Here is a 27,825-nt window from a genome sequence, read left to right on the forward strand (position 1 = left end):
GAAAGATCCATACACTTGCAAACAAGTTATTATCATGAAACTAGAAAAATGCTTGTTTTTTGCCCCTTTTTTGGCCCCTAATTCCTAAAATTTTGAGGCAATTACCCCCAAAATCAATCCCAGCATTCCCTTTGTGATATGGAACCTTGTGGTACAATGTCAGAGAGATCCATACACTAACACACAAGTTATGGCTGGAAGTTACAAAAATGCTTATTTTTGGCCCCTTTTTGGCCCCTAATTTCTTAACTGTTGGTTCCATAACCCCCAAAATCAATCCCAACCTTCCTTTTGTGGTATTGAACCTTATGGTAAAATTTCATTGAGATCCATTCACTTAAACTAAAGTTAGAGTGCGAAAACCAACGTGTCTTTGGACGACGACGACGACGACGACGCCAACATCAAACCAATATACGACCAAAAAATTTTAATTTTTGCGGTCGTATAAAAACTGCAAAATTTACTTAAATTACCAATTCAGGGGCAGTAACCCAACAAGGGGTTGTCTGATTCGTCTGAAAATTTCAGGGCAGATAAATTTTGACCAGAAATATAAGCCAAAAACTGCATTTTACACCCTTGTTCTATTTTTAGTCATGGCGGCCATCTTGGTTGGTGGGCGGAATCATTAGATACATTTTTTAAACTTAATACCTTAAGGATGATTTAGGCCAAATTTGGCCCAGGAGTTTCAGAGGAGAAGATTTTTGTAAAAGTTAATGGACGACGACGGACGCCAAGTGATGAGAAAAGCTCACTTGACCCTTTGAGCTAAAAATGAACAATTAATTGTCAATAACATACAGGAACAAGATTCTTAAGGGGGGTCGTGATAAAAACATTTTTTAATGAAATTGAAAAACAAAAAACGAAACAATCATTTTTCACTAAAATACAGGAATACATGAACAAGATAAAAAAAATTTTGCAACTCAATATAAAATTTATTTTATCCTCCTTTTTTTGAAGGAAACAAAATATATTTTTAGTTCCTTTCTGTAACATTTTTTTTTTCTCAATAAACAGTAATAATTAAATCTATTTTAAAATTTATTCAATATAAAACATCCTGCCTCCTCCCCCCGCAAACAAAATATGCATTGCGTTTAACTGTTTTAGAATTTTCAATTCAATTCTATGTCATGAAGATTTAAATTACACTACATATTTAGTTTACTCGTATGAACCAATCTAACATGTCTAATGTACAGATGAGAACAAATGCAATGTTAAAACAGTGTTCATCACATGAAACTAATTGTAAAAAGGTATACAGTTTGCTTTAAAGGAGGAATATAACAAAAAATAAAACTGCTGCAAATATTTCTCAGCTAACAATATTTCAAGCAACAGATTTATATGCATAGAAGGAGATGTGGGGGTTGACATCCAGAGAGCAACATACAGTCTTCAACAACAGACAGGTGTTTTTACAATATGTAAACTATTACATTGTCTGAATTCTATAAAAATTGTAAATAAATGAAAAGTAAACATAAATTTTTTTGAACTGCTCACTAATTTAACCGGCTCTTGCTTTTGAATGAAAGGAAATACACATATCATTATTATTATCATTAGTTGCTTATAAAAATGAGACGAAAATTAACTTATACATGTACATGTTTGTGCATCAATGACAAGAACATACATATATGAAGCAAACAGGAGGTCGATCTGAAAATGTATCACATGGTTTTTTTTTTATCAATTGAAGCTTGGTACCAAATATTAATAAGCTCTAAATTGTAGTTTCTGAGAAAATGTGACAAAATTTCTTGTACGCGCATCAATGTGAAGAACACAAATGAATGTGGTAAACAGAGAGTAGTTAAGTGACAAATCTGAAAATGTGTCACTAGGTATTTTTTAGTTTACCAATATGAAGCTTGGTATGTAATATCATGAATCTCTGATTTGTAATTGCTGAGAAAAATGTGACAACAATGTGTTAATCACAAACACTTGGAAATATGAACTGAAAGATAGAGGAAAACAAGTTTACCCTACTAGATTGGAGCTGGGGTATATTATATAAGCACATTTTTTGTGTGAACAATCACATATACAAAAGTTAAAATATGTAATAAATGCTCCAATAAAAAGAAATTTTCCATATTGTAAAGACTGACATAGATATATATCAACTGTATGTATATTTACTTCAATATAAGAAGTTTTATAAGGAATGGAAATAATACATTTCACAAAATTGTATAAAAGTTTAAATCGAAAATATCTATTAGAATTTTAAAACAAGAAGAAAATATTTAATCATTAAAGGAGATAGAAACCCAAAAATAAAACAAATGTTAAAGACAAACTAAAATTTGTATAAAATAGTGTAGGGATTTCTCTCATATATGTATATTTATTGTTTTCTGTTTGGTATTAAAATACCCCTCTACCAAGAAATTTGTTTAGCATGCACACGTATAAAAATTGCTGTTTTTATCCAACGCAACCATAGCTATATATATAGGTTTGAACGTTGTTTTCATATTTAGACTTGTATATATGCTGATCAGCCCAACAATGTTAGATCTGTAAATTTGCTTTCGCAAAGTTTTTGTTCTTCACTCGCCGGGATTCGAACTCATGCTACTGAGATATCGTGACACCAAATCACCTGCACTGTATCCGACGCGCTAGACCACACGACCACCTAGGCTTCATATATGCTTCATATATATATATATATATATATATATATATATATATATATAGGCAAAAAAATAAGGCTGAAAATGCACTAAATATTTATATTCAATATGAATAATCACATTTTGTTGATTAAGACATCAAATTGTTCTAAAATGTTCTCCATAATTTCCTACCGGTTTCACTGTTTCACAGATATTCATGGATATGGTTGCTTGCGACGTCGTCAGGGGTAACATCTATTAGCGACATCAATATTAGATCCTTAACGTCATAATACAGTACAACGTAGGTACTTAAAACAATAAACTTAAAACAAAAGAGAAAGTGTCAATTTAGAAACGCCTTCCGGATTCTCATTTTATCGATATGATTTTGGACAATGTTTCTTAATAAAATAATTTTCTTTATTAATTCTCATAGTTCCGTTGCTTTATCTGAACACTGATAACATGGAAAAATAAACATAAATTTGGATGATTTGATCCAGCGCATAAATCAATATGTTCGCTTAGTGGGATTTTTCTTTTACTTGAGACTCGAATTTGCTGTCTATGTGTTGTTATTCGTTTTCTAATGATGTTGACGGTTTGTCCAATATCACTTTCTTGACAACCACTGCAAGTTATGATATATAAAAGGTTTTTCCTATGCCCATATAAAAATCAAGAAACAGTTTTAGATTTAAGATAACAACGTGTGCGTCTGGGTTCTTGATGTCCATCTCAGAGATAACAAAAGAGGCATAACACTGCTAGGTTCATTCAGAGTAGCTGATTCTCCAGACTGGGGCTGTGGTTTTTCATGAAGAAAGGGAGTAGAACCATAAGAAGTCGCAATTTGAAGGGAATGTAAACAGGGCGAGTATATGCTAATAATAATCAGAACGACTGACACATCATTTGGATATTGTCACCACAGTAGCAAAACATAAATGTTCGGGGAAAATAAGCAAATAAGGTTTATGGTACCTTTAAATATAAATAAACTTAATTGAAAAAAAAAGAAAAAGTCAATATTGAGAATTGGCCTTTATTTTCACTACATAAAAGCAATCAAATAAGAAACAAGAAATGATTGTAACAGGATGCTGTTACGAAGTCTCCCAAACGAAAGCTCCCATAATTCGTAATTCCCAGGGTCGCCTGACATTGGACAAAGTCCAGTGAAAATTGGTTTGGTCCAGTAAAGTTATATGCATTACTGATGCCTGGAGACTAACCCTGTATTTCAAACAAATCATCTTGGCATGACAAACCAGAATATATATGGTTTTGGGGTTGGGATCTCGACTATTTACAAGAAACTAGAACATTGGGGGTTGGGGGAACCCCTGGGGACTGACCCTATACGTCATTCAAATGTTTGAGACATGACGAACAGGAATATATATGGTTTAGGGGTGGGGATCTCGACCATTTACAAGATATAAGAACTTTCTTAAATAGCAGGGGGTGGGGGTGACCCCTGGGGACTAACCCTGTATATCATTCAAACCATCTTTGCATGACAAACCAGAATATATATGGTTTAGGGGTGGGGATCTTGACCATTTACAAGATATTAGAACTTTCTTAAATGGCAGGGGGTGGGGGTGACACCTGGGGACTAACCCTGTATATCCTTCAAACCATCTTAGCATGGCAAACCAGAATATATATGGTTTAGGGGTGGGGATCTCGACCACTTACAAGATATTAGAACTTTCTTAAATGGGAGGGGGGTGGTGGTGACCCCTGAGGACTAACCCTGTATTTCATTTGATGTGCTTTATCATGACAAACCAGAATATACATGGTTTAGAGTGGGGATCTCGACCATTTACAAGATATTAGAACTTTCTCAAATGGCAGGGGATCGGGATGATCTTAGCATGACAAACCAGAATATATATGGTTTAGGGGTGGGGATCTCGACCACTTACAAGATATTAGAACTTTCTTAAATGGGAGGGGGTGGGGGTGACCCCTGGGGACTAACCCTGTATTTTATTTGATGTGCTTTATCATGACAAACCAGAATATATATGGTTTAGGGGTGGGGATCTCCACCATTTACAAGATATTAGAACTTTCTGAAATGGCAGGGGGTCGGGATGACCCCTGGAGACTAACCCTGTATATCATTCAAACCATCTTAGCATGACAAACCAGAATATACATGGTTTAGGGGTGGGGATCTCGACCATTTACAAGATATTAGAACTTTCTCAAATGGCAGGGGGTCGGGATGACCCCTGGGGACTAACCCTGTATATCATTCAAACCATCTTAGCATGACAAACCAGAATATATATGGTTTAGGGGTGGGGATCTCTACCACTTACAAGATATTAGAACTTTCTTAAATGGGAGGGGGTGGGGGTTACCCTTGGGGACTAACCTTGTATTTTATTTGATGTGCTTTATCATGACAAACCAGAATATATATGGTTTAGGGGTGGGGATCTCCACCATTTACAAGATATTAGAACTTTCTCAAATGGCAGGGGGTCGGGATGACCCCTGGGGACTAACCCTGTATATCATTCAAACCATCTTAGCATGACAAACCAGAATATACATGGTTAAGGGGTGGGGATCTCGACCATTTACAAGATATTAGAAATTTCTCAAATGGCAGGGGGTCAGGATGACCTCTGGGGACTAACCCTCTATATCATTCAAACCATCTTAGCATGACAAACCAGAATATACATGGTTTAGGGGTGGGGATCTCGACCATTTACAAGATATTAGAACTTTCTCAAATGGGAGGAGGTCAGGACGACCCCTGGGGACTAACCCTCTATATCATTCAAACCATCTTAGCATGACAAACCAAAATATATATGGTTTAGGGGTGGGGATCTCGACCATTTACAAGATATAAGAACTTTCTCAAATGGCAGGGGGTCGGGATGACCCCTGGGGACTAACCCTGTATATCATTCAAACCATCTTAGCATGACAAACCAGAATATACATGGTTAAGGGGTGGGGATCTCGACCATTTACAAGATATTAGAAATTTCTCAAATGGCAGGGGGTCAGGATGACCTCTGGGGACTAACCCTCTATATCATTCAAACCATCTTAGCATGACAAACCAGAATATACATGGTTTAGGGGTGGGGATCTCGACCATTTACAAGATATTAGAACTTTCTCAAATGGCAGGGGGTCGGGATGACCCCTGGGGACTAACCCTGTATATCATTCAAACTATCTTAGCATGACAAACCAGAATATATATAGTTTAGGGGTGGGGATCTCGACCATTTACAAGATATTAGAACTTTCTCAAATGGCAGGGGGTCGGGATGACCCCTGGGGACTAACCCTGTATATCATTCAAACCATCTTAGCATGACAAACCAGAATATACATGGTTTAGGGGTGGGGATCTCGACCATTTACAAGATATTAGAACTTTCTCAAATGGCAGGAGGTCAGGACGACCCCTGGGGACTAACCCTCTATATCATTCAAACCATCTTAGCATGACAAACCAAAACATATATGGTTTAGGGGTGGGGATCTCGACCATTTACAAGATATTAGAACTTTCTCAAATGGCAGGGGGTGTGGATGACCCCTAGGGACTAACCCTGTATATCATTCAAACCATCTTAGCATGGCAAACCAGAATATATATGGTTTAGGGGTGGGGATCTCGACCATTTACAAGATATTAGAACTTTCTTAAATGGCAGGGGGTGGTGGTGACCCCTGGGGACTAACACTGTATTTCATTTAATGTGCTTTTTCATTTAGAACATTTTTAATTAAAACGATTGTGTCTATCACAAACGGTTTTCAAATAATAATCATTTGAAAATTAAAAAAAATAAAATCCCATAGGGTTCTATAGTAAAACCCTTTCTTTTTACTCCTCAAAGTACCCCTTTATAAACCCCATTGCAAAAACAAAACCCTGATTGCACCACTAGACATGTTAGTCTAACATATTGTGAAACCCTAAGTTAATCTGACAAGCGGTTTTGGAGAACGGGTGCGGACAAGTTCAAATTTAAAAGCGGCGGAAGAAGAAGAAGAAGAAGAAGGAGAAGAAGAAGAAGAAGAAGAAGAAGAAGAAGAAGAAGAAGAAGAAGAAGAAGAAGAAGAATAAGAACTGAGCAAAAACAATAAGTCTTCCCAAACTTCGTTTGGGAAACTTAATTAAAGATGGATAGTTAATTACATGGTCATTGTATATACATGTCCCTTAGACTAAAGGTAAATCTATTGTATTGGAAAGAGTATGACAAGTTTATTAGTAGTGATAGACTAAATGGTAAATTAATCAAAACTAAAATTATACTCTATATGGTGCACCATTTTTGCTAACCCCAGGGGGGTTGTCACGTGCAACAGGTGACACTCCCTCTTACAACCTCTGCTCGTATCAATTACATAGTTGGGTAATTAATTACCAGTATGATACGGAACCGGATATGTGTCAAATTACGTACTCGCTATTATTGACGATAATATACGGCTCTACAATGACTCTACATAGTAAAATACCAATTCGTAACAGTTCTAAAATAATGATTGTAAAATTTCATGAGTTCTATAACAACATGTAAACATATTTAATTAATTCTAAAATGCTAAAATAAACAATAATACAGAATCGAAAGTGTTTTTTTAAAGAGAAAACAATAATTGCAAATATAATTTTCTTTCCTTTTTGTTTCTATTTGGCATAAAACTGTATAAATCAAACTTTGTCAGAAGAATGGGTCGCATTTTTAAATCAAATTACTGCGTTTTATTGCCCTACTTAGGTATGAAAAATAAAACAATAAACTATCGCACCTCCCTTGCACCAAAAAATATATGTATTAACATGTTAAAATGTAAAAATTTCAAATTGGTACATGCATGGTACAGTGGTCAAAATGAAGGAAAAAACTACTTCAATTTCTTTACTTTAGCTTATTTTCCAGATTATGACGTCATTTACCCCATTGTGTTGTCACTGATAATATTTTTGGAAATTTAAAAAATTAAATTAGAGTTTATACCTATTTTGATAAATTCCTAGGGTATGCACCGGTACTTTCCCTGTTTTTTTTCTTTATGATAAGGTCAGCTTGTCAGCTTGGCAGTTTTGTTTTAATTAAGAGATTAAGGGATAGGTGTTAGATCATAGATAAGAAACAGCATGATGACAGCATGGGTGTAATCAGAGAACATCTGTATATAATTTTGATAGGATGGTCAGTTGTCGTTTGAGCATTGCACTGTCAGCAGTCATATTTTTACTTGTGGAAAATTAATTCATGAAATTTACTTTTCATTTTCTTGAAAGTAGCTATATTAATTTGTGATGTAAATCAAAACTGGGACATTTGGAAACTTCTTCGTATTGTTGTTGATGTTCGTAACATGGTTATTGATAATTGTACCTGCTTCTAAAGATGCTGTTAATTATTCTATTCATTATCAACTTCGTTAATGTGTTTGCTTCTCATTAGCTATTGGACCTCTCATTCGGTATGGGACGGTAATAATCAGGTAAACCGTGCAAGTGCAATGTGACCTGGGACAGGGACTTTCTATACTAACCTGCCTGGGAACAGTATATCCAGAGACATATATATGTCTCTGGTATATCTAACAGTATATATGTTCCTGATGTGACCCAGAAAATATGACAGTCAGTTAAGGAATAATAGTACCGATAAATGATAGAAGGTGCTAGTCAGAACTCTGAATATTGCTTTTCAAGACTTTACTACCAATAATGATAATATAACCGAAATGCTCGACATTATTCCGTTATTAGCAGATAAATTCAAGCTACACCATATATGGTAGTGCGCGATCCCACAATGCATCAGTTAGTACACAAGAGGACCACGTGGTTTCGAATTCCACTTCATCACTAAATGGACAGAAGAAATTTAATTAACTTGGCCTCCATACTTTCATCAACCATGCAGTCTTCCAGTGGAAATTTTATGTTTCATCACCGAACGGAAGCTAGTAATCATCAAAAATCTTATAAGAATAAAAATACTTGACAGGACATAAAGCAGCCGATTTTTCTACTTTCACTTCAACCGGAAGTTTAGTATGTGACAATGTCAACAATCGGAAGAATCCCTACAACCTGGAGTAAGCATACGAAGGATCAGGATATGCAGCCTTCACTAGAAATACTCTATCAAAGACTGCAGCTGGTAGAAAAACCAGGAAGTGTGTGGTGTCCGGAATACAAGGTGATATGCAGCTGAATCACTGCCTTTCTCCCCACTGAGGAAAACATCACGTCAGGTACGAACTTCTTACTCAACCCTTATTATGTCGGGTCTGACAAAATGAAACATAACAATACATAACAAATCTATTCCTAGGCTCACTAGGTCTTCATCAAGTAGGGGAGTTTATTCAAGTTATTAGTATATTATATATAGTAACGTGCTCTTGTCTTCCCCCGATGGATAGGTAATATGATTTCTATAGGAGGGATCACGTAGATTTGACCACTTATTACCCAGGTATGGGTTTCTACGAATATCACTACTGTTAATGTGCAGCTCATTTGCCTTTTTACAACATAGCAGCAGAGTTGTCTACTATAAACACTACTTACTTTTGTATCATTTTTTCGCTAATACTCATCCAAACCTGTGTGGTAACACATTTCCCACTCCTGGTTTTGGCAACAGTCTTATAAGCACAAGAGTAAGGAATAACTAATCGTGTAAGAGACAGAATATTTCTTTTAGGTTGGGAAATTTGTAATATTTTCAGAGGTATCAGAGGATGCGCAACTATGAGATGCTGCAATAGTCATGTTTGTTCGATTTGTAAAGGGGAAATCTAAAATATATGTATATACTGACAAAAAAAAAAAAAAAAAAAAAAACAAGAACCATATAGGCCCCAGAGTATCAGATCTGGCAACTTAAAGACATTTTAGATCCCATGTCAGTTTTGACTTTTCAGTTTCCACTTTATAATTAACAGTTTATCAGAATATTTGATTGACCATCCGTACTATGGATTTTTAAGTAGTTGAATTGGTTGATTAATATCAGGCTTTCATGAAGAATTGCCACTGGAGTTAAGCAAACAATAATCAATCAATCAATCATGCAGGGTTGAGTGCCTTACTGTCTAGCCCGAGTATTTGTAAAAATCTACAGGAGGAATTCTCATCAAAAACACCTGTCTTTGATCAACCACAGGTGTCTTACACATGTATGTTTTTAAATGCTCACCTATCAGGGTTCTAGCTTCCATAGGTTTCAGGAATTTTTTTTACGTGTCTGGGTTCTGGATATTGCATGTTTTTCAACTGTCAGGGTTATACCACATTTTCCAGAATTTTTTCCTGTCTGGATTTATCACAGGTTCATATATTATTTCCACCTGTTTAGGTTGGACCAAATGTTTAAGATATGATACTGCTTTAAGTTTTATATTTCAGCAGTAATTGGGACTATTATAGTATAATAGTCCCAGCTGGAATGCTGTTAATGGTTCTCAAGGAATGATAGTAGGTGAAATTGTAACTATAAATCCGCCTGAGGAGTGCTAGACGACTTGTCAGTACAAGTGAACTCAAGGTTATGGTATCTGGCAGATTCAGCGGTGCAGGATTCAACATTCATATATCCAGTGAACATTGGGACGTTAAGCAACCAACAATCAATCAATCAATCCAGTAAACATTGTATCACATTACGTACATTGTACATAGCAAGGCTTGCAGACCTGCTCTATTTATGCAGTCTCAAGAATTTTTACCTTTCTTGGTTCTACCACATGTTGTTATATGTCTCACGTATCAGGGTTTTACTACAGTATTCAAGTATTTTTAACCTATCTGGGTTCTACCACAGGTTATTGTTGTTTCACCAGTGGGTTCTACCACAGGTTATTGTTGTTTCACCTGTGGGTTCTACCACAGGTTATTGTTGTTTCACCTGTGGGTTCTACCCCAGGTTCTAGGCATACTTATAATTGTGGTTTTCTATGTTTTAAAACATTTATGGCTATGACTAATCAGAATCATATAAATAGTGTGCCAATAATAGATGAAGATTGTTTAATTTATTTTGTAACCTATTGCAAGAATTCTCTTAAGCTAGCCCATGCTACAATCAAATTGTATTTAGCAGGAATTAGGCATAATTACTTAAGAATAGGGCATCCTGACCCTTTGACAAATTGTGCACGCTTAGAGTGTATATTAATAGGTATTAAAAAGTCTCAGAGTAATGTTAAACAAAGAGATTACCTATAACATCTCAAATTTTGAAACAATTGTGCTGTATGTTAAAGCAAGGAGTTTTTTTTGTTTTTTTTCTCCATTCGTTGACTTAATGTTGCTGTTCGCATTTAATCTATTTTTTTTTGGATTTCTCCGATGTGGTGAATTTACGTATAGTAGTAAAATTGCAAGGCAGGACACTCTTTTAATTCAAAATATTAATTTAGACATAATTTTTCAAAATTTCACATTACATCTGAATTCCTCCAAATGTGACCCATTTCGAGAAGGTATTAACATTACTATTTTTGAAAATGATATTTTCAACCCAGTTGAATTGAAGAGAAGATATATACAAGTACGAAAAAAAAACAAAAAAAACATTATGGAGCTAGACCAGATTCCTATTTATTTGTTAGTGATGAGTATAATAACACTCCTTCGTCTAGAGATACATTTACATCTCTGCTTCGAGATTTGCTGTTCAGATTAGAATATAATGATAGAACATGTTGTGGTCATTCTTTTCGAATTGGTGCTGCTACATCAGCAGCAGCGGCAAGGGTTGAGTCATATTATCCAGACATTACGTAGATGGTCATCCGATTGTTATATACATTACATTCGAACTGACCCAAAAACTGTTTGTAAAGCACAAGCAGAATGTGTCGTTCCTAATTTTTTTTTTTTTTTTTACATGTTTTGTTCTATATCAAAGGAGTTATAAGAACTACATTTTGTTAATTATTATAGTATTGTAGTAATTTCTATTTTTTTTTGGTTTGTTTTCATTTTCATACAGGAAATTATTTTCAAGTACTTTTTCTTTCTAATGGTATATTGAATTATGTACATGTATCATTTCTTGGGGGCTTTCACTCATGCTACTCGTTCAATTTGGCCTACTTAATTTCAGGGAAATTATTTCCCCCCAATTCATTAATACATCTTATAAATTAATAAGGCTTTGTTTTATTTAAGGGTGATAATTTAGTTAGTTTTTGTACCTGTTGGGATCTACCGCAGGAATTCTCCTTTTTCAAATTTATACCCGTCTGGGCTCCACCAGTCAGGTTCTAATAGTACCTGTTGGGATCTACCGCAGGAATTCTCATTTTTCAAAATTCATACCTGTCTGGGCTCTACCACTCAGGTTCTAAAAGTACCTGTTGGGATCTACCGCAGGAATTCTCAGTTTTCAAAATTCATACTTGTCTGGGCTCTACCACTCAGGTTCTAAAAGTACCTATTGGGATCTACCGCAGGTATTCTCATTTTTCAAATTTATACCTGTCTGGGTTCTACCACTCAGGTTCTAAAAGTACCTGTTGGGATCTACCGCAGGTATTCTCATTTTTCAAATTTATACCTGTCTGGTTTCTTCCACTCAGGTTCTTAAAATTGCATAATTTAGGCAAATTATTTTTTAATTAATTTAAAATTATGTTGAGTAGGTAGTGTTTTTGATTTGGTTATTTTAATTAGTATTATTGTAAGTTTTAATGAGTAGCCCCTAGAAAGCCAAATGATACATTTATTATTATTTTCATATGTATTCAGTATAATAGATTTAGAATTGATTGTGAATATGATACTAGTATACTGTGTATACAATGGTGTCTTAGTATATTAGTTTGTTAATAAAACTAGAATAGTTATTATAAAATTTTGCGTATGATATCAAGTATCCAGTATGGCAGGATAAGTGTTCCATTCAAGTAGAACATTTCCTTTTCTACTCTTAGTATCTATATTAGTATAGATAAATGTGGTATGATACATGAGACTAGTTATTGTCTATAAGGAGACATCTGCTGTTCAATGTGGTATGGTATATGAGACTAGTTATTGTCTATAAGGACACATCTACTGTTCTTTGTGGTATGGTATATGAGATTTGTTAGGTTTTATTAGGAGACTTCTACTGTTTCTATGTGGTATGGTATATGACACTTGTTAGTGTTCTTTAGAAGACATCTACTGTTCTATGTGGTATGGTATATGAGACTTGTCAGTGTTCTAAAGAGACATCTACTGTTCTGACAGTAATAGGTATAAATTGTTATATAAAAACAGTGTTTTTTTTTAAATCATTGACTCTGGTTCTTATAATTAATGGTGAAAAGTCTGCTCAGTTTAAAATTTTATTATTTTGTAAATCTGGGGCCATTTTAGGCCATTAAAGTCCTAATCCTTAATGTGTCAGAAAATGAACCTAGAAGCAATGTAGAATAATCTTAACTAATAAAAACAAATAATGTGCAAAATTCTTTATTGCTCGCTTGATAGATAATACTTCCATTAATTTAAAAAAAAAAATATTCAAAAACAATGTCGTTCATTTTATTCATCACTTTCGTATGAAGCTTTATTCATTTCCTCTTGAAAGCTTCATTCACTGCACAACCGATGTTTGGAAACCACTGTTACAAACCCTCATCTAAACCAATAAAAACTAACAGCTATCATCTTTGATATTGCCAATAACAGACTTTCAGACCGGTTCCCATTATAATAAGAAGAGATGAAAAGGAGAAAGATCCTTTCTAAAACTTTCCATTGCTAATAAAGGTCTTCCATCTCAATGCCATCAACATGGGCAATATCCTTCATTATAAAGGTCTTCCATCTTAATGCCATCAAAATGGGCAATATCCTTCATTATAAATCTGTTCATTCGAAAATATCTCCCTACTTTAAAGATCAGTCTGTACTCATCTCTAATACCTATACCAAACCAATTGTAACTAAACTTTTCAATTACAAACACGTGTTGCAGGATCTCTATTTAAATGACGACTTCAAGTCTAAACCTCCTGTTTGCACCTGTGCTAGTTATCCATTCATATAAAATCCCGGTGGCCACGTTATAACTGGTGACCTGAGCATTGTTAATTACACTTCTCAGCGAAATGTTTTGTCCAAAGGCCAGAAATATTGTGAACCTAAATCCATAAATTGGAAACACAACTTCAAATTGCTGATTTGTTCAGTCGATGAATATGCCAGTCACCGGGTTTGTACTAACATCAGCGACACGACGGGTGCCACATGTGGAGCAGAACTGTTTACCCTTCTAAAGCACCTGAGATCACCCCTAATTTTGTTTAAAAGGCTTGCCGAAGTTTTTAGTATTGCTCTTTGTGCTTTTTATTCTTTATGCTTATATCGGTAACAGTCTTGCCTATCTTTTGTCATGTAAAAACTTCAAAATTTCACATTGGGTTAAGTTTCAACATCAAAAAATTTACACCACGGATAGTTTCTGAATATGGTGATGTCTTAGGGTTAGATAAGACTCAATTACCAATCCGCTATTGATAGATTCCTTATCACGTGAAAAAGTATCAACATAATGTATAGGAGTAACATGACGGGTGTCACATGTTGAGCAGGACCTGCTTACCCTTCCGGAACACCTGAGATCACACCCGTTTTTTGATGGGATTTGTGTTGCTCAGTCTTTAGTTGTCTATGTTGTGTTATAAACTGTTTTGTCTTTTGATGGGTTTTCATTTTTTTGCCATGACATTGACAGTTTGTTTTCCGACTTATGATTTGGATATACCATTGGTATCTTTCGCTTCTTTTTAAATATAATTGTAAAATTAGATGAGGCTTAGTTATATTTTAATACAATTTTTATAAACCAATAATTATTCTAAGAGTTAACGTAAGAAGTGCATTTGCAGATAGACGTCCCCTTTCAGAGATATTCAAGTACATCTGAACATAACTGTGTGATGGGGTGTGTTGGTTAAATGGGTGGGCATGTTAACTCTTAGGATAACAATTGGTTTATAAAAATTTTAATAAAATATCGTCTTATAACTAAGCCTCATTTAACTTTACAATTTGTTTTTTTAAACCATTGGTATGCAAGAGTTGCGATGAGATTTGAGAGCCAATTAACTTGAATAGATATATGTGTATAGAATACAAAGTAATGTAGTGAATTCCTAAATTAAGAATAATGTTAGGCTCATGAGTCCAGTGCCTCCTCTATTAGTAATTAACAATAACTGATTTTCTACTTTTGTTCCCATAATGGTATTAATGACATATGGATACCATAATAAATTACAGTCAACAAACCCATATCCTGATGTAGACTGAGTAAAGATTATATTGTATTAACTTATATTCGAGCGTCACTGATGAGTCTTTTGTAGACGAAACGCGCGTCTGGCGTAAACACAAAATTTAATCCTGGTATCTATGATGAGTTTATTTAACTACATTGATACAGTGTTTTCGAAAAACAAAACTATTTCTGACGAAGAACTTGAGCAATATAGTTATCATCGTACTTTTGAACAGTAAATGGTTTATTGTAAAACTGTCTAAACGTAGACTCATTTGTCCATCATGCAGCCTTTACTATTGTGTTCATTAAAACCCCAGCTTTAAAAGCAACTGACGTACTGACTGCCCAAGTACTATGCTTTTTGAACATTGAAATATTTACACTGGAAAGTTGTGAAACTAATTTTATCCAACTACTATTTAATAAAATTGAGAATAGAAATGGGGAATATGTCAAAGAGACAACAACCCGACCAAAGAGCAGATAACAGCCGAAGGCCACCAATGGGTCTTCAATGGAGCAAGAATATCCCGCACCCGGAGGTAGGCCTCAGGTGGCCCCTAAATAAAAATGTGTTCTAGTTCAGTGAAAATGGACGTCATACTTAACTCCAAAACATATAAATGAACTAAAATTATAAAACATACAAGACTAACAAAGGCCAGAGGCTTCTGACTTGGGACAGGCGCAAAAATGCGGCGGGGTTAAACATGTTTTGTGAGATCTCAACCCTCCCCCTATACCTCTAGCCAATGTAGAATAAAGAAACACACAGCAATACGCACAGTAAAACTCAGTTTAAAAGAAGTCCGAGTCCGATGTCAGAATAGGTAACAAAAGAAACTAAGCAAAATGACAATGATACATAAATAAACAAAGGACTACTAGCAGTTATTGACATGCCAGCTCCAGACCTCAATTATTAAACTGATTGAAAGATTATGTCTTCATCATATGAAAATCAAGCACAATCACTCCCGTTAGGAGTTTAGTATCATACCATCATAAAATATATGAGAAGAACCTAACCCGTATCATGCCAACAACTGGTTTTAGAATAAATGTGTTTATTTCCGATGCAAAGACCCTATCAGTGAATCAATATTAGTACCAAAATATGCCATTCTTAATGACTTGACAGTATCATAACTATATCCCTTCTGAATAAGTTTGTTTAAAGGTTTTGTTAGCTTTTGAGGTGAATGCCGACATTTTTGTGCTTTGTAAAAAATATTACCATAAAAGATTGAATGTTAAATACCTGAACGTATAAGATGTCTGCATGTTGATTTATATTTACGAATGATGTCCTTGTACCGATCATAAAATAAATGTTTTGACTAGTTTGTGATATCGAAAACCCTGGTGTAATAATTTTCAGTAATACAGAGATTTCTTATGTTAAAATCAAATATGTTGTTACATACACGAGCGAATCGAACAAGTTGAGATATATAAACACCATAAGATGGTGACAAGGTAACGTCACCATCTAAAAATGGATAATTAACAATAGGAAATGAAAAATAATCCCTTTTATCATAAATTTTGATATTAGTCGTCCCGTTAAAGATATAGATATCAAGATCCAGGAAAGGGCAGTGTTCATTGTTAGTATTAGCTTTATTTAAAGTCAGTTCGGCAGGATAAATCTCTTTTGTGTACATACTGAAGTCGTCATTATTGAGAGCCAATATATCATCCAAATATCTAAAAGTGTTATAAAATTTTTGAATCAGATGTTGTTTCGATGGGTCTTTGCTGATTTTAGTCATAAATTGTAACTCATAACAATACACAACAGGTCCGCAATAAGTGGTGCACAGTTAGTCCCCATGGGAATTCCGATAACTTGACGATATACGGAATCTCCATAGCGAACACAAATGTTATCTAGTAAAAATTCAAGGGCAGTTATAGCATCAAAGCAGGTCTAATTGACATAGTTCTTATGTTTGTTGTTACTAAAAAATGACCTAAAAGAGTTTGAACATATATATTCGCATTCTGATTTTTTAAATGCCCATTTAATGAGGTGTGTGAATTTTTTCTTAATAAGATTATGAGGCAAAGTGGTATATAGGGTAGAAAAATCAAAACTTTGAACAGATTCTAAATTACCAATATAAGCATGCAATTTATCAAGTACTTCTAACAAATTTTTGACACTCCAAAAGTAATTAATTCCACTATTTTCAAAGGCCTTATTTGAACAATTTATTACCAGGTTTTTGATTGTACCAAGTGTACTAGTAAGTAGAATAGATAGTTTAGTAGTGGCACAATGGCTTGAAGACGAAATAAATCTATATTTGTAAGGAGTTTTGTGCAGCTTCGTAAGCCAGTACATAGTTGGAACTTTCATTGTACTTGGTTCTGCTTGTCAGGTAGTTAAATGTTTATGTTTGTTACAGTTGTCATTTTCCGAAAAAGGAGTCAGTTGGAATGTTGGTGAATTGGTGATTTCCTTTTGCAGAACCTCATTGTAAAATTTACGTCAAACAATAATGATATTATTAGCAGCCTTATCAGCCGGGTCAAAAACAATTTCCTTGGCGAGTTCTTTTAGCTTATGTTTGATACGAGAAATATGGCTATTATGGCTGTTGTTAGGAGTAAAATGTTCTTTAAAATGTTGTATACGTATATAAACTATGTTCATTATTGAATTAAAAAAAGAATCTCAGGATTTCTTGTCAGCCTTTTCTCGTTTTATCCATTTAGAGCAGTAAGTACGGAGTGAGTCGTGGATGATGTTACGACACTCATTCCAAATAATAATAGACGGGGGACGATATTTAGGTCCTTTACTGAGGAATAATTTTAACTCTCGGACACGAACGCTGTTAAGGTCTCCTGTTATAACATGGGAACTGGGGCCATAAATGATTCGGAATTACTGCAATTTCATGACGTAGGTGTATTGTCACTGATATTTACATCTTTACACACTTCGCTGTAATTAAACACATATTTCCGGGTAGATTTTTTGTAAACATAACAAATGAGAGGGAGTTCAGTATTATCAACATAGCCAGGAATTTGTTCTTTAACAAAATAATCATTAAAAATACCGGCAATATTTACAAAATCAAAACCTTTATTGACATATTTAATTTTAATAAAATGTTTTTTGTGATCTTCAGGGCGATCAATTTTGGGAAACAGTTTAGAATAACAATATGCAATTATAATTTGGACGATTTCATACTTAGGACTGCAATATGGAATTGTGTTGCATTCCTCTAAAATTTGATGTAATTTATTAACAGGAAAAGAACAGAGCTTGATTAATAGATAATGTCTACCGTTGTTGACTTTGCTGGATGATAATATGGTTTTACAAATGTAACAAAGCGTTTTTGAGATTTACATATTCCAGACTTTCTCTCGTATGAGCTTTTAAAATACATAATCTAGGGTCATCTATAAATGCTGGCAAGCATAATGGGGATAATTGTTTTCCTGGCATTGATGTCTTAAATCTATGCAATGTTAAGTCTAAATTATCTGTCCAGTAACAAGAGCTTATAGCATTATTTATTTTTTAAGTTAAGTATCTTAATGATAAATGTTGAAAACAAACACTGTTTCTCGCTAACAGAAAATTCTTTCGTTTCTGAAAATTCTTTGACAGTAAAAGGCATTCCTACCTATCACTTTTTATAAATATAAACTGTTATCACAGAGATAATGTCTCGCCTTTTTATAATTTTGATAATGCAAATGTTGAAATTAAAAAAAGCAATACTTTAACATGTAAGTTATGCAAATATTCAAAGTCGATGAACCATGACTGAAGGTACATGGCTAAACAATCTCCATGGAATGAGATGTGCCAATGCTAATACAACTGCATACCAAATACCATTGACTTATTATAAGTCGTTCCCTTTAAACAAACCTAAACACAAACATTAACTTGTAAACTATGTAAAAGATTCAAAGTCAATGAACCATGATCAGGGGTGGGGCTATATAATCTCCATGGAAACGGTACTTGCAAATGCCAATAAATTTGCATACCAAATAGCATTGACTTAACATTAGCAGTTCATCTTAAACTGATCTAATCACAAACTAATACATGTAAACTAAGCAAAAGTTTCAAAGTAAATAGACCATGACTGAGGCGGCGGGGCCAAATATTCTCCATGGAAAAGAGATATGCTAATGCTTATACAACTGAACACCAATTAACATTGGCCTAACACTAATGGTTCCCCTTGAACTTACCTAATCACAAACTAATACATGCAAACTTAACAAAATTTTCAAAGTCTATAGACCATGACTAAGGGGGCGGAGGCAAATAATCTCCATGGAAATGAGATATGCAAATGCTTCTACAACTGCATACCAAATATCATTGACCTATCACTAGTGGTTCCCCATAAATTGACCTAATCACAAACTAATACATGTAAACTATGAAAAGTTTAAAAGTCAATAGACCTTGACTGAGGGGGCGGGGCCAAATAATCTCCATGGTAATGAGATGTGCCAATGCTAATACAACTGCATACCTAATATCATTGACCTACAACTAGTGGTTCACCATGAACTAGACCTAATCACAAACTAATACATTGTTGACGCCGCCGCCGTCGGAAACAGCATACCTATGTCTTGCTTTTTGACTCCGTCAAGGCGAGACAAAAACTTGTCACTTTTGTGAATTTTTTAAATATTGAGATGAATGGGAGTTATGAAATGACATGTTTCAACTCATTGAACTTTGATAAGTTGATCTTTTGTTATGTTTTTATAAGACGAACCATAGCAGTTTTTACTTTTTGCGTAAACAAAGTTTGCCATGTTGGGCCTGTTTACAACTGATCTGGTTTCATCATTGTTTTTCAACACAGACTCGGTCAGACGTAATCGTAATATTAGGTTAGTCAAACATTCTTGGTAATTCAAATTTTGACAGACAGCTATAGTGGGTATACACATAATGAATCATTTGTTTGTCATTCTCCTTGATATGTTACATTCTCTACCCATGTTCAATGAACTTCAACTAAATGCACACAACAATATAATGTTTTTGTTTCTAAATTTATCTTTTATATATAACACTCAGAAACATGTCCTTCCAATCAAACGTGTTCATTCTCCAAAACCTGTCCATATGACGTCACTGTATTCCCAGACATGTGTAGCTTGAGTAGAATTCCAAAACGTGTGCTTTTCATAAACGTCCAATCATGTCCATATTTTAAAGAAAACACACACACGTGTCCACCTTTATGAACAAGTGATTCGTTACAACAAATGTTGTTTTAATGGGAATTTGACTTATTAAATTGGAGTTTATACATTTTGCACATGTCCTCGTCATATTTTACCCAGACCCATCATGTGTTTATGTTTTAGGAAGATACGTATATATTTATTTTGATAAGTATTTTTTTGGCTACAAAGATAAAATAAATATTTGACCAATCATATTATAGATATTAAAGGGACAGATGGTCATTTTTTAAAGCTTGTTGCTGTTTCAGCAGCCATATTTTGTTTCTCTGAGATTTAAATTGAATTTAATTTGATTTGAGATTTGGAGTTATATATTCAGGAGTCGTATGTGTATTTAAAAATGACATTCCTATATAGTTACCAAAGGTACCAGGCTTATAATTGGATACGCCAGACGCACGTTTCGTCTACATAAGACTCATCAGTGACGCTCAGATCAAATAGTTAGAAAGCCAAACAAGTATTAAGTTGGAAGAGCATTGAGGACCCAAAATTCCAAATACGGCTAAGGTAATATATATGTGTCTTCGTTTCCAGTACTTAGAATTACGTTTTTAAACAAGGAACTTTAATTGTACTTTTTAAGTTTGTGCTTTAAATTGCACCGTTTTCACCAGAGTTTGAACCATTGCATTTATCATCCACACGATTTAAATCGGAATTTATTTGTATTTTGCTTTAATCCTAAAAACTTCCTTACTTCTTAAATATGAGACCTATTCGTAGATAGGAGAAAAGGACAACCGTGCATTACGATCCTGAAATGCCAGAAAATTGGGTATTAATAAGATTGAGACAAGAACTTAATACAAGAGGGACTATAATTCCTCAAAATTCGAGGAGGATGGCGATGGCGAGGCTTTTAAGAGATTCTGGAGTAAATATTATTTCCGATGCGCAGACAAACGGCCAGGGCCACTCAGACATTATATTGGGTAGCTCGCGATCCCAGAATTCAACCGACTCCATCATCAACGATGAAGTGAACGATGCCATATTAGGAAATTCGGCATCCCAAGATGCATCATCAACTACAAACTACAAAACATAAAAAACATTGTTTCAAGGCTATGTTCGACTGTGCAGTCCTTGCAACAAAATGTGACTTGCCAAGTCAATACTTCAATTACTCAGTAGACAGTAGGAGTTCGTGAAAAAACACCAACAACTATCACCGGAAACACGTGCATTCCTACTTTCGATTATGGGAGATACTTTTACAACAATTTCAATGGCTATAGGGGATGTTTAGTTCCGCGTTGCAGAAATGTTCATGTGTGTTTGATTTGCAAAGGCGATCATTTTAAAAATCAACTGTCATCAGGCAAAAAACGAGTTACAGGGGCCTCAAAAGAACGGGCCCCACACACAGATGAGAAATTAGACGCACCTCAAATTTTGACATGTCGATTTCTGCACCTGTCAATATAGATGTTTTGGAAAAAGAGTTGTCTAGGCATCCTGACTTAGCTTTTAAAAGTTATTTGATAAATGAATTATGATATGGTTTTTCACACAGGTTAAGACTATATCTTCGAAGCTATTATATGTAAAAAAGTCGACATGAACAAATCCTATTCTCAAAATACAGTTAGTAATTGTAGTTTGGTATATGTTAGTTGCCAAGGTTACTGGGCCACTTGCAATAGCACACACACTTACAAACTGGTTCCCTTAGATAATAGACTTATTAGATCTTGATGATGTTATTTTGGTTGTCTTTATCCAACGACTAAGCTAAGTCCATCATAGTATTCAAACATACAAACTTCATCAGATTGCTGTTTATTAGGGATACATTTTTAAATCTGGAGAATTATGTATAAAACAAATCCAGAGGAGATTATAACAGGGACTTTACACCAGGTCTAAAAGTGCACAAAAAGAAAATATTTCAAATAGGACAAGAACAAATTAACAATTATTACAATTTGTATGGAAATTTGGGTTATCATTCATTCACTTGTCAAGAATTTTATGTGACTGACCTAAAGATTATCACTGCGTCTGAATCATCTTGTTAAACAAGACCAATACAGGTTCTGACCCTGTGTTGCTGAATGCAATGGATTGAGGTCACATGTATACTGAAGCATAAATGATTATTCCATTCCATAGAAGCAAGGATTCCTTGTATAATGAGTAAAATTTTAAACTATAGGCAAACTGAAAGTGGTTGGACAACTGCTGAAAAAATTATTTACTCGTTACAACACACAACATTGTCAAGCTGCAGACCCAATATAAAATAATTTCCTATCGAAGAAGCCAAGAAAAACTTGAGGTAAAATTTCCTTCAACAATGAGTGTTGTAAAATTTCAAACAGAAAGTTGCTGCAGGGCTGAAGTAAAAATTTCTTACACACTACAACTCAACATTATCAAGCTGCAGACCTAATGTAAAATAATTTCCTTACCAAAAGTTTTCTACCCAAAGTCGTTTGAACTGACAGACATATTGTATGTATTTATAGCTCAAGTGACCTATTTTCATTACTTGAAGTCCGTTGTCCGTCAACTTTTACAAAAAATCTTTTCCTTGTCAATTGGGACAAAACTTGGTCACAAAGTTAAATGACAACAGATGCTAATTGATGAGAATAGCTCACTTGGCCCTTTGGGCCAGGTTAGCTGAAAACGAATGTATTTGAACAGAACCTACCGATACCTTTCTTAAAAAACCTTCATCACAATGCTTAGTGGAATACAAACCTTAGTGAGTCCACCTTCATCTATTGCCTCCTCTCCTATAAACACCACCTAGAAAATAAAACATTGATAGTGAGAGAAGCATGTTAGTATTATGTACAAACTTGCATCGATAGCCTCCTCTGATTCATGGAAATAGCATTCTTAGAAAATCAAGCTAAACATTATTTCAAAAGGAATTTCAATATTTGAAACAAGGTAAGTCTCTGTATCTCTCAAATCTTTTGTACGATTAACATACATTATAAGTTCTGACCAATACATCATAATACAAGATATTTTTACATTAACTATAGGAAAATATTTCTTTTATCTTATAACTAACATTTGATCAATGGCAGGAATTACCTAACTAGCTATATAAATACCTACCATCTATTCATATTTTGAATTTATTATTGGGAATCTGCTAAACTGATGATAATGCGAGATTTATAAATGCTGTTCATGTACCTGTTATAGTAGAATATCTTAATGCAAGTTTTGATATTTGTGATATTCATATAGACACATTTTTCACCATAATAAAAACATTCAAGCTAATTTCAGTTCTTTTATCAATATACTTTGGAACTGGCATGAAAATAACGATATTGTTAGAATTAAAAAGTATAACAAAAATATCGAACTCCAAGGCAAGTTCAAAAAAGGGTAGTCCATAAAAACTGACAAAATAAAACGCTATCAATCAATGGAACAAAAAACAACTGGTTAAACTTGGTTTTATAGATAGCTCAAACCTCCAACTTGTATGCCAGTTGTTCACAGTTCCGTTATATTGACAAAACTGGATGAGCAGGCCAAACAGACATAGAAGGTAAATGTGACAATATTAGTTATCTTGGTGTAATCAGGGGTGTACAGAATTTTACACCGTTGTTGAAAATTCATACACCCTGAGGCACAGCCGAATGGGTGTATGAATTTTCAACAACGGTGTAAAATTCCGTACACCCCTGATTACACCAAGATAACGAATTTATTTCTTATGAACAATTCCTTTACTCATTGTTAAACCGGGATGTAAAATTGAAAAATGCTAATGAAAAAATTCCAGTGTTACATTTTTATAACGTCGATGTTGCTGCGTATTGTCAAATACCTTTTTTCTTTATTTTTGGGAAATCCAGAAAAAAAAATTTGTTCTTTTGAATTTTTGGGAAAAACATCCTTTTTTTAAATTTTTTTAAAAAAAAATTAAAAATTTTTTGTCCTCAAATTTATTTATTTTATATAAATTTTTTTTTTTTTTTTTACATTTTACTTTTTTTCTTTAGTTTGGCAATTTTTTTTATTTTTTGGCAAAATTTTATTTATCCCGGGGTGAACAAGGGTGGAGTGTTATTTACACCGGGGTAATTAACCAATCAGATTGCAGTATTTTGCTGCATAAGAAATAATAATTTGGATCCTGTGAGCTGCCAAAACTGTGTAAACATACAACATAGACATAAAACACAACTGACTAAAAAAATCAAACAAACATAAAATTAATCTAACAATAAATGGGGAATGTGTCCATGGGACACAGACGATGCCCACGCTTGCATATGATGTTATAAAGGGACATAACTCAAGAACAGTAAAAGTGACGCTACCCAAATTCGTACTTGATCTGAGTTTTGTGGTAATAAGCATTGTGAATAAGTTTCATCACATTTGGTTGAGGCAAACTTATGTTAGAGAACGGAATGAAAAATTTAGCAATTTTTCCATTTGTAAAGGGGCATATCTCTAGAACGGTAAAAGTGACGCCACCAAAATTCAAATTCATCTGTGTTTTGTGGTAATAAGCATTTTGTATAAGATTCATAACAATTGGTTGACGCAAACTAAAGTTAGAGAACGGAAACCAATATCGGTACATATGACGGACGGACGGACGGACGGACGGACGGACGGACGTACAGACGGACAAGGGTAAAACTTAATGCCCCCTCCGATACGGTGGGGGCAAAAAAGGTGCAGTAAATAGTTAATTTGACAATGAGGTCACAAAATAAAAGTTTTTGTCTTTGATAGTACATACCGTATATAGTATACACTTTCTCGAAAAAGTAAAAATTAAGTAAGTATAAATACAAAGGTAAACAAAATAGAAACAAAACTGTAAAAGCCCCTTTGTGTCCGAATTCACATCAGGACCCACCTGTCCCAGGAATGCCCAAAGTTAAAAAGTCTAAAACCTGATGGCGGGATGCATAAATACCGAGTTACATCAAAATCCATACGACAGAAAGAAACATAATAGCACGAAGACAAATAACGGGGAAACTAAAGTAAAATAAATGGGGAATGTGTCCATGGGACACAGATGATGTCCATGCTTGCATATAACGTTACAAAGGGACATAACTCAAGAACAGTAAAAGTGACTCTACCCAAATTAGAACTTGATCAGAGTTTTGTGGTAATAAGCATTTTGTATAAGTTTCATAACATTTGGTTGAGGCAAACTTAAGTTAAAGAACGGAAACGAAAAATTCAGCAATTTTTCCATTTGTAAAGGGGCATAACTCTATAACGGTAAAAGTGACGCCACCAAAATTCAAACTTGATCTGTGTTTTGTGATAATAAGCATTGTGTATAAGATTCATAACATTTGGCTGAGACAAACTTAAGTTAGAGAACGGAAACAAAAAATTCAGCAATTTTTCCATTTGTAAAGGGGCATAACTCTAGAAAGGTAAAAGTTACGCCCTCAAATTCAAACTTGATCTGTGTTTTGTGGTAATAAGCATTGTATATAAGTTACATAACATTGGGTTGAGGCAAAATAAAGTTAGAGAACGGAAACCAATTTCGCTACGGCGAGGGCATAAAAAAAGATACACAACTTGAGCACCTAGAATCTATAACTCAAGACCATCTTGTATAATTTGTGAAGTTGACACTGAATATTTATCTATTAGGTCTTAGTACTTTTTAGAAATTGGTATCGTGGAAGATTGAATACCCTTCCTAAGCAATTTCAATCACCACCGGTTTAAGGTAGTATTCGTACATTTCGGTGTAGTGTTTTGAGGACTGTTGTTTGTCTGTTCTACTTTAATCGCGTTGGTCATGGTGTCATATGTGTGTTTTCGGAAATGTAGGAATCATATTGTGCCTACGCTCATTTGTTTTGTTATTTCCATTCATATGTCCATCCGTTAGTATAACAAACTTTGTAATGAGCAATATTCCTCACACATATACATCGCTTAGTAAATTTTAGTGAAGTTCAAAAAGAGAGGCAAAGGATACAAAAGGGACATTAAAACTCATCAGTCGAACACAAACAGACAACGCCATGGCTAAAAAAGAAACAGACAAGCAGACAAACAACATAGAAAACCAAAGACTAAGCAACACGAACCCCACCAAAAACTGGGGGTGATCTCAGGTGCTCCGGAAAGATAAGCAGATTCTGCTCCACATGTGGCACCCGTCGTGTTGCTCATTTAAGTACAAATCTGGTGATATGTCTAATTCGGTAGGTTACATTCGGGGGAAAGGTTTGAAGTGCACATATGGAGATTGTACATGAAGGGATTTTATTTATGATAAACACATTCAAATAGAGTTGAATAGCAAGCAATTCAAATTCACCATTACAGTCCTGCTTATAAGTTATCTCATTTTCAACGCTTGTTTTTCTCACATTTATAAACATACCATATTATATGTTTTTTTCTTATTGCAGCTATGAGAACTTTGCACAATTAGAAAACCAAACGAACAGATTAAAGCATGCAAAGCATTGGAATGTAAAAAAAAAACCAATGCTACTTATTCATGTTATTGTTTGGATAAAATTTTAGAGTTTCTTTATAATTTAGTTTTTGATAAGACATTTCTTCAAACCAACTAGTTTTGGCAACAAATTTTTACATGCAACATTTGTATTTAGAAAAATAACTCAAATAGAATTAACCTCGTTCTTCTTTAGTATGAAAATAAAGTGTGAAAATCGCCAAAATAGCCTTGCCAGGTCAACAACAGAGGGCTTAACGCAGAAAAATGAAAAGTGCTTAATATGTTTTGTCAGAGGTTGCCTACTTTTACAAAACGTTCTTGGTGATGATTGGTTGAATTGTTGCTGTGACAACTACACAGTAATTTCCTTCTTTAAAGCTTTTTATTTTATATGTAATAATTTATCTATTTAGGAAGTCTAATTATTACTATAATTATTGCAAATTGCAAGAATTCTCAAATCAAAACATAAATAAACCCATCATAGATACTAGGCTTAAAATGGTGTACGCCAGACGCGCGTTTCGTCTACAAAAGATTCATCAGTGACGCTCGAATCAAAGAATGTTAAAAAGGCCAAATAAAGTACGAAGTTGATGATCATTGAGGACCCAAAATTCCGAAAGGTTTTGCCAAATACAACATGCAATTGCATGTAATTGCACCATTTTTTTTTTACTAGAACATTACGTAGTTTGATAGGGTTTCCTACTTCAGACAAGCACAAAGAACATTATCAGTGTCTAGAACATAAGACTAGTAGTTTTAACTTTTTTCGTCATTGCACGATGCAGTTGAAGCAACCAAGAAAACAAATGTTATAATTTGTATAAGAGAAATATTTGAAATTCAACTATTTATTAATTAGCTTTCTAACAATGTAATTATCTACTTATGCGTTTAGTTTTTTGGGCTAGCTTAATATTTATATACAAAGTCCTGTATTTCTTTTAATGATACTCATGAAATTACAAACAAAATAGCAAGAAAAGACAGAAGAGTTTTTAATAGGCTGGAATTAAGCTACATGTTGAAATATCAAAGTTTAGCTCCCTAAATTCCCCTTTAAAGCATGCATCCCGCGTGTTTTTTTTCCTTCAAACATTTTTGAATTTTATAAAAGTGTTTCTTCATCCTAAATTTGACTACATAAAAA

General features: G+C 34.2%; 1 protein-coding gene across 5 annotated transcripts in view; it reads right to left on the reverse strand.

Moving 5' to 3' along the window:
- The window catches only part of LOC127709697 (probable E3 ubiquitin-protein ligase HERC4), a 428,281-nt gene that overhangs the window by 73,876 nt on the left and 326,580 nt on the right, over positions 1 to 27,825 (reverse strand). For all 5 annotated transcript variants that reach the window (XM_052215333.1, XM_052215334.1, XM_052215335.1 and 2 more), the window contains one exon: positions 22,934 to 22,981. In XM_052215333.1, the coding sequence (XP_052071293.1) occupies positions 22,934 to 22,981 (48 nt within the window). The remainder of the gene's footprint in view (positions 1 to 22,933; positions 22,982 to 27,825) is intronic.

The sequence above is a fragment of the Mytilus californianus genome, unplaced genomic scaffold, assembly GCF_021869535.1.
Source record: "Mytilus californianus isolate M0D057914Y unplaced genomic scaffold, xbMytCali1.0.p SCAF_7, whole genome shotgun sequence".
NCBI lineage: Eukaryota > Metazoa > Mollusca > Bivalvia > Mytilida > Mytilidae > Mytilus > Mytilus californianus.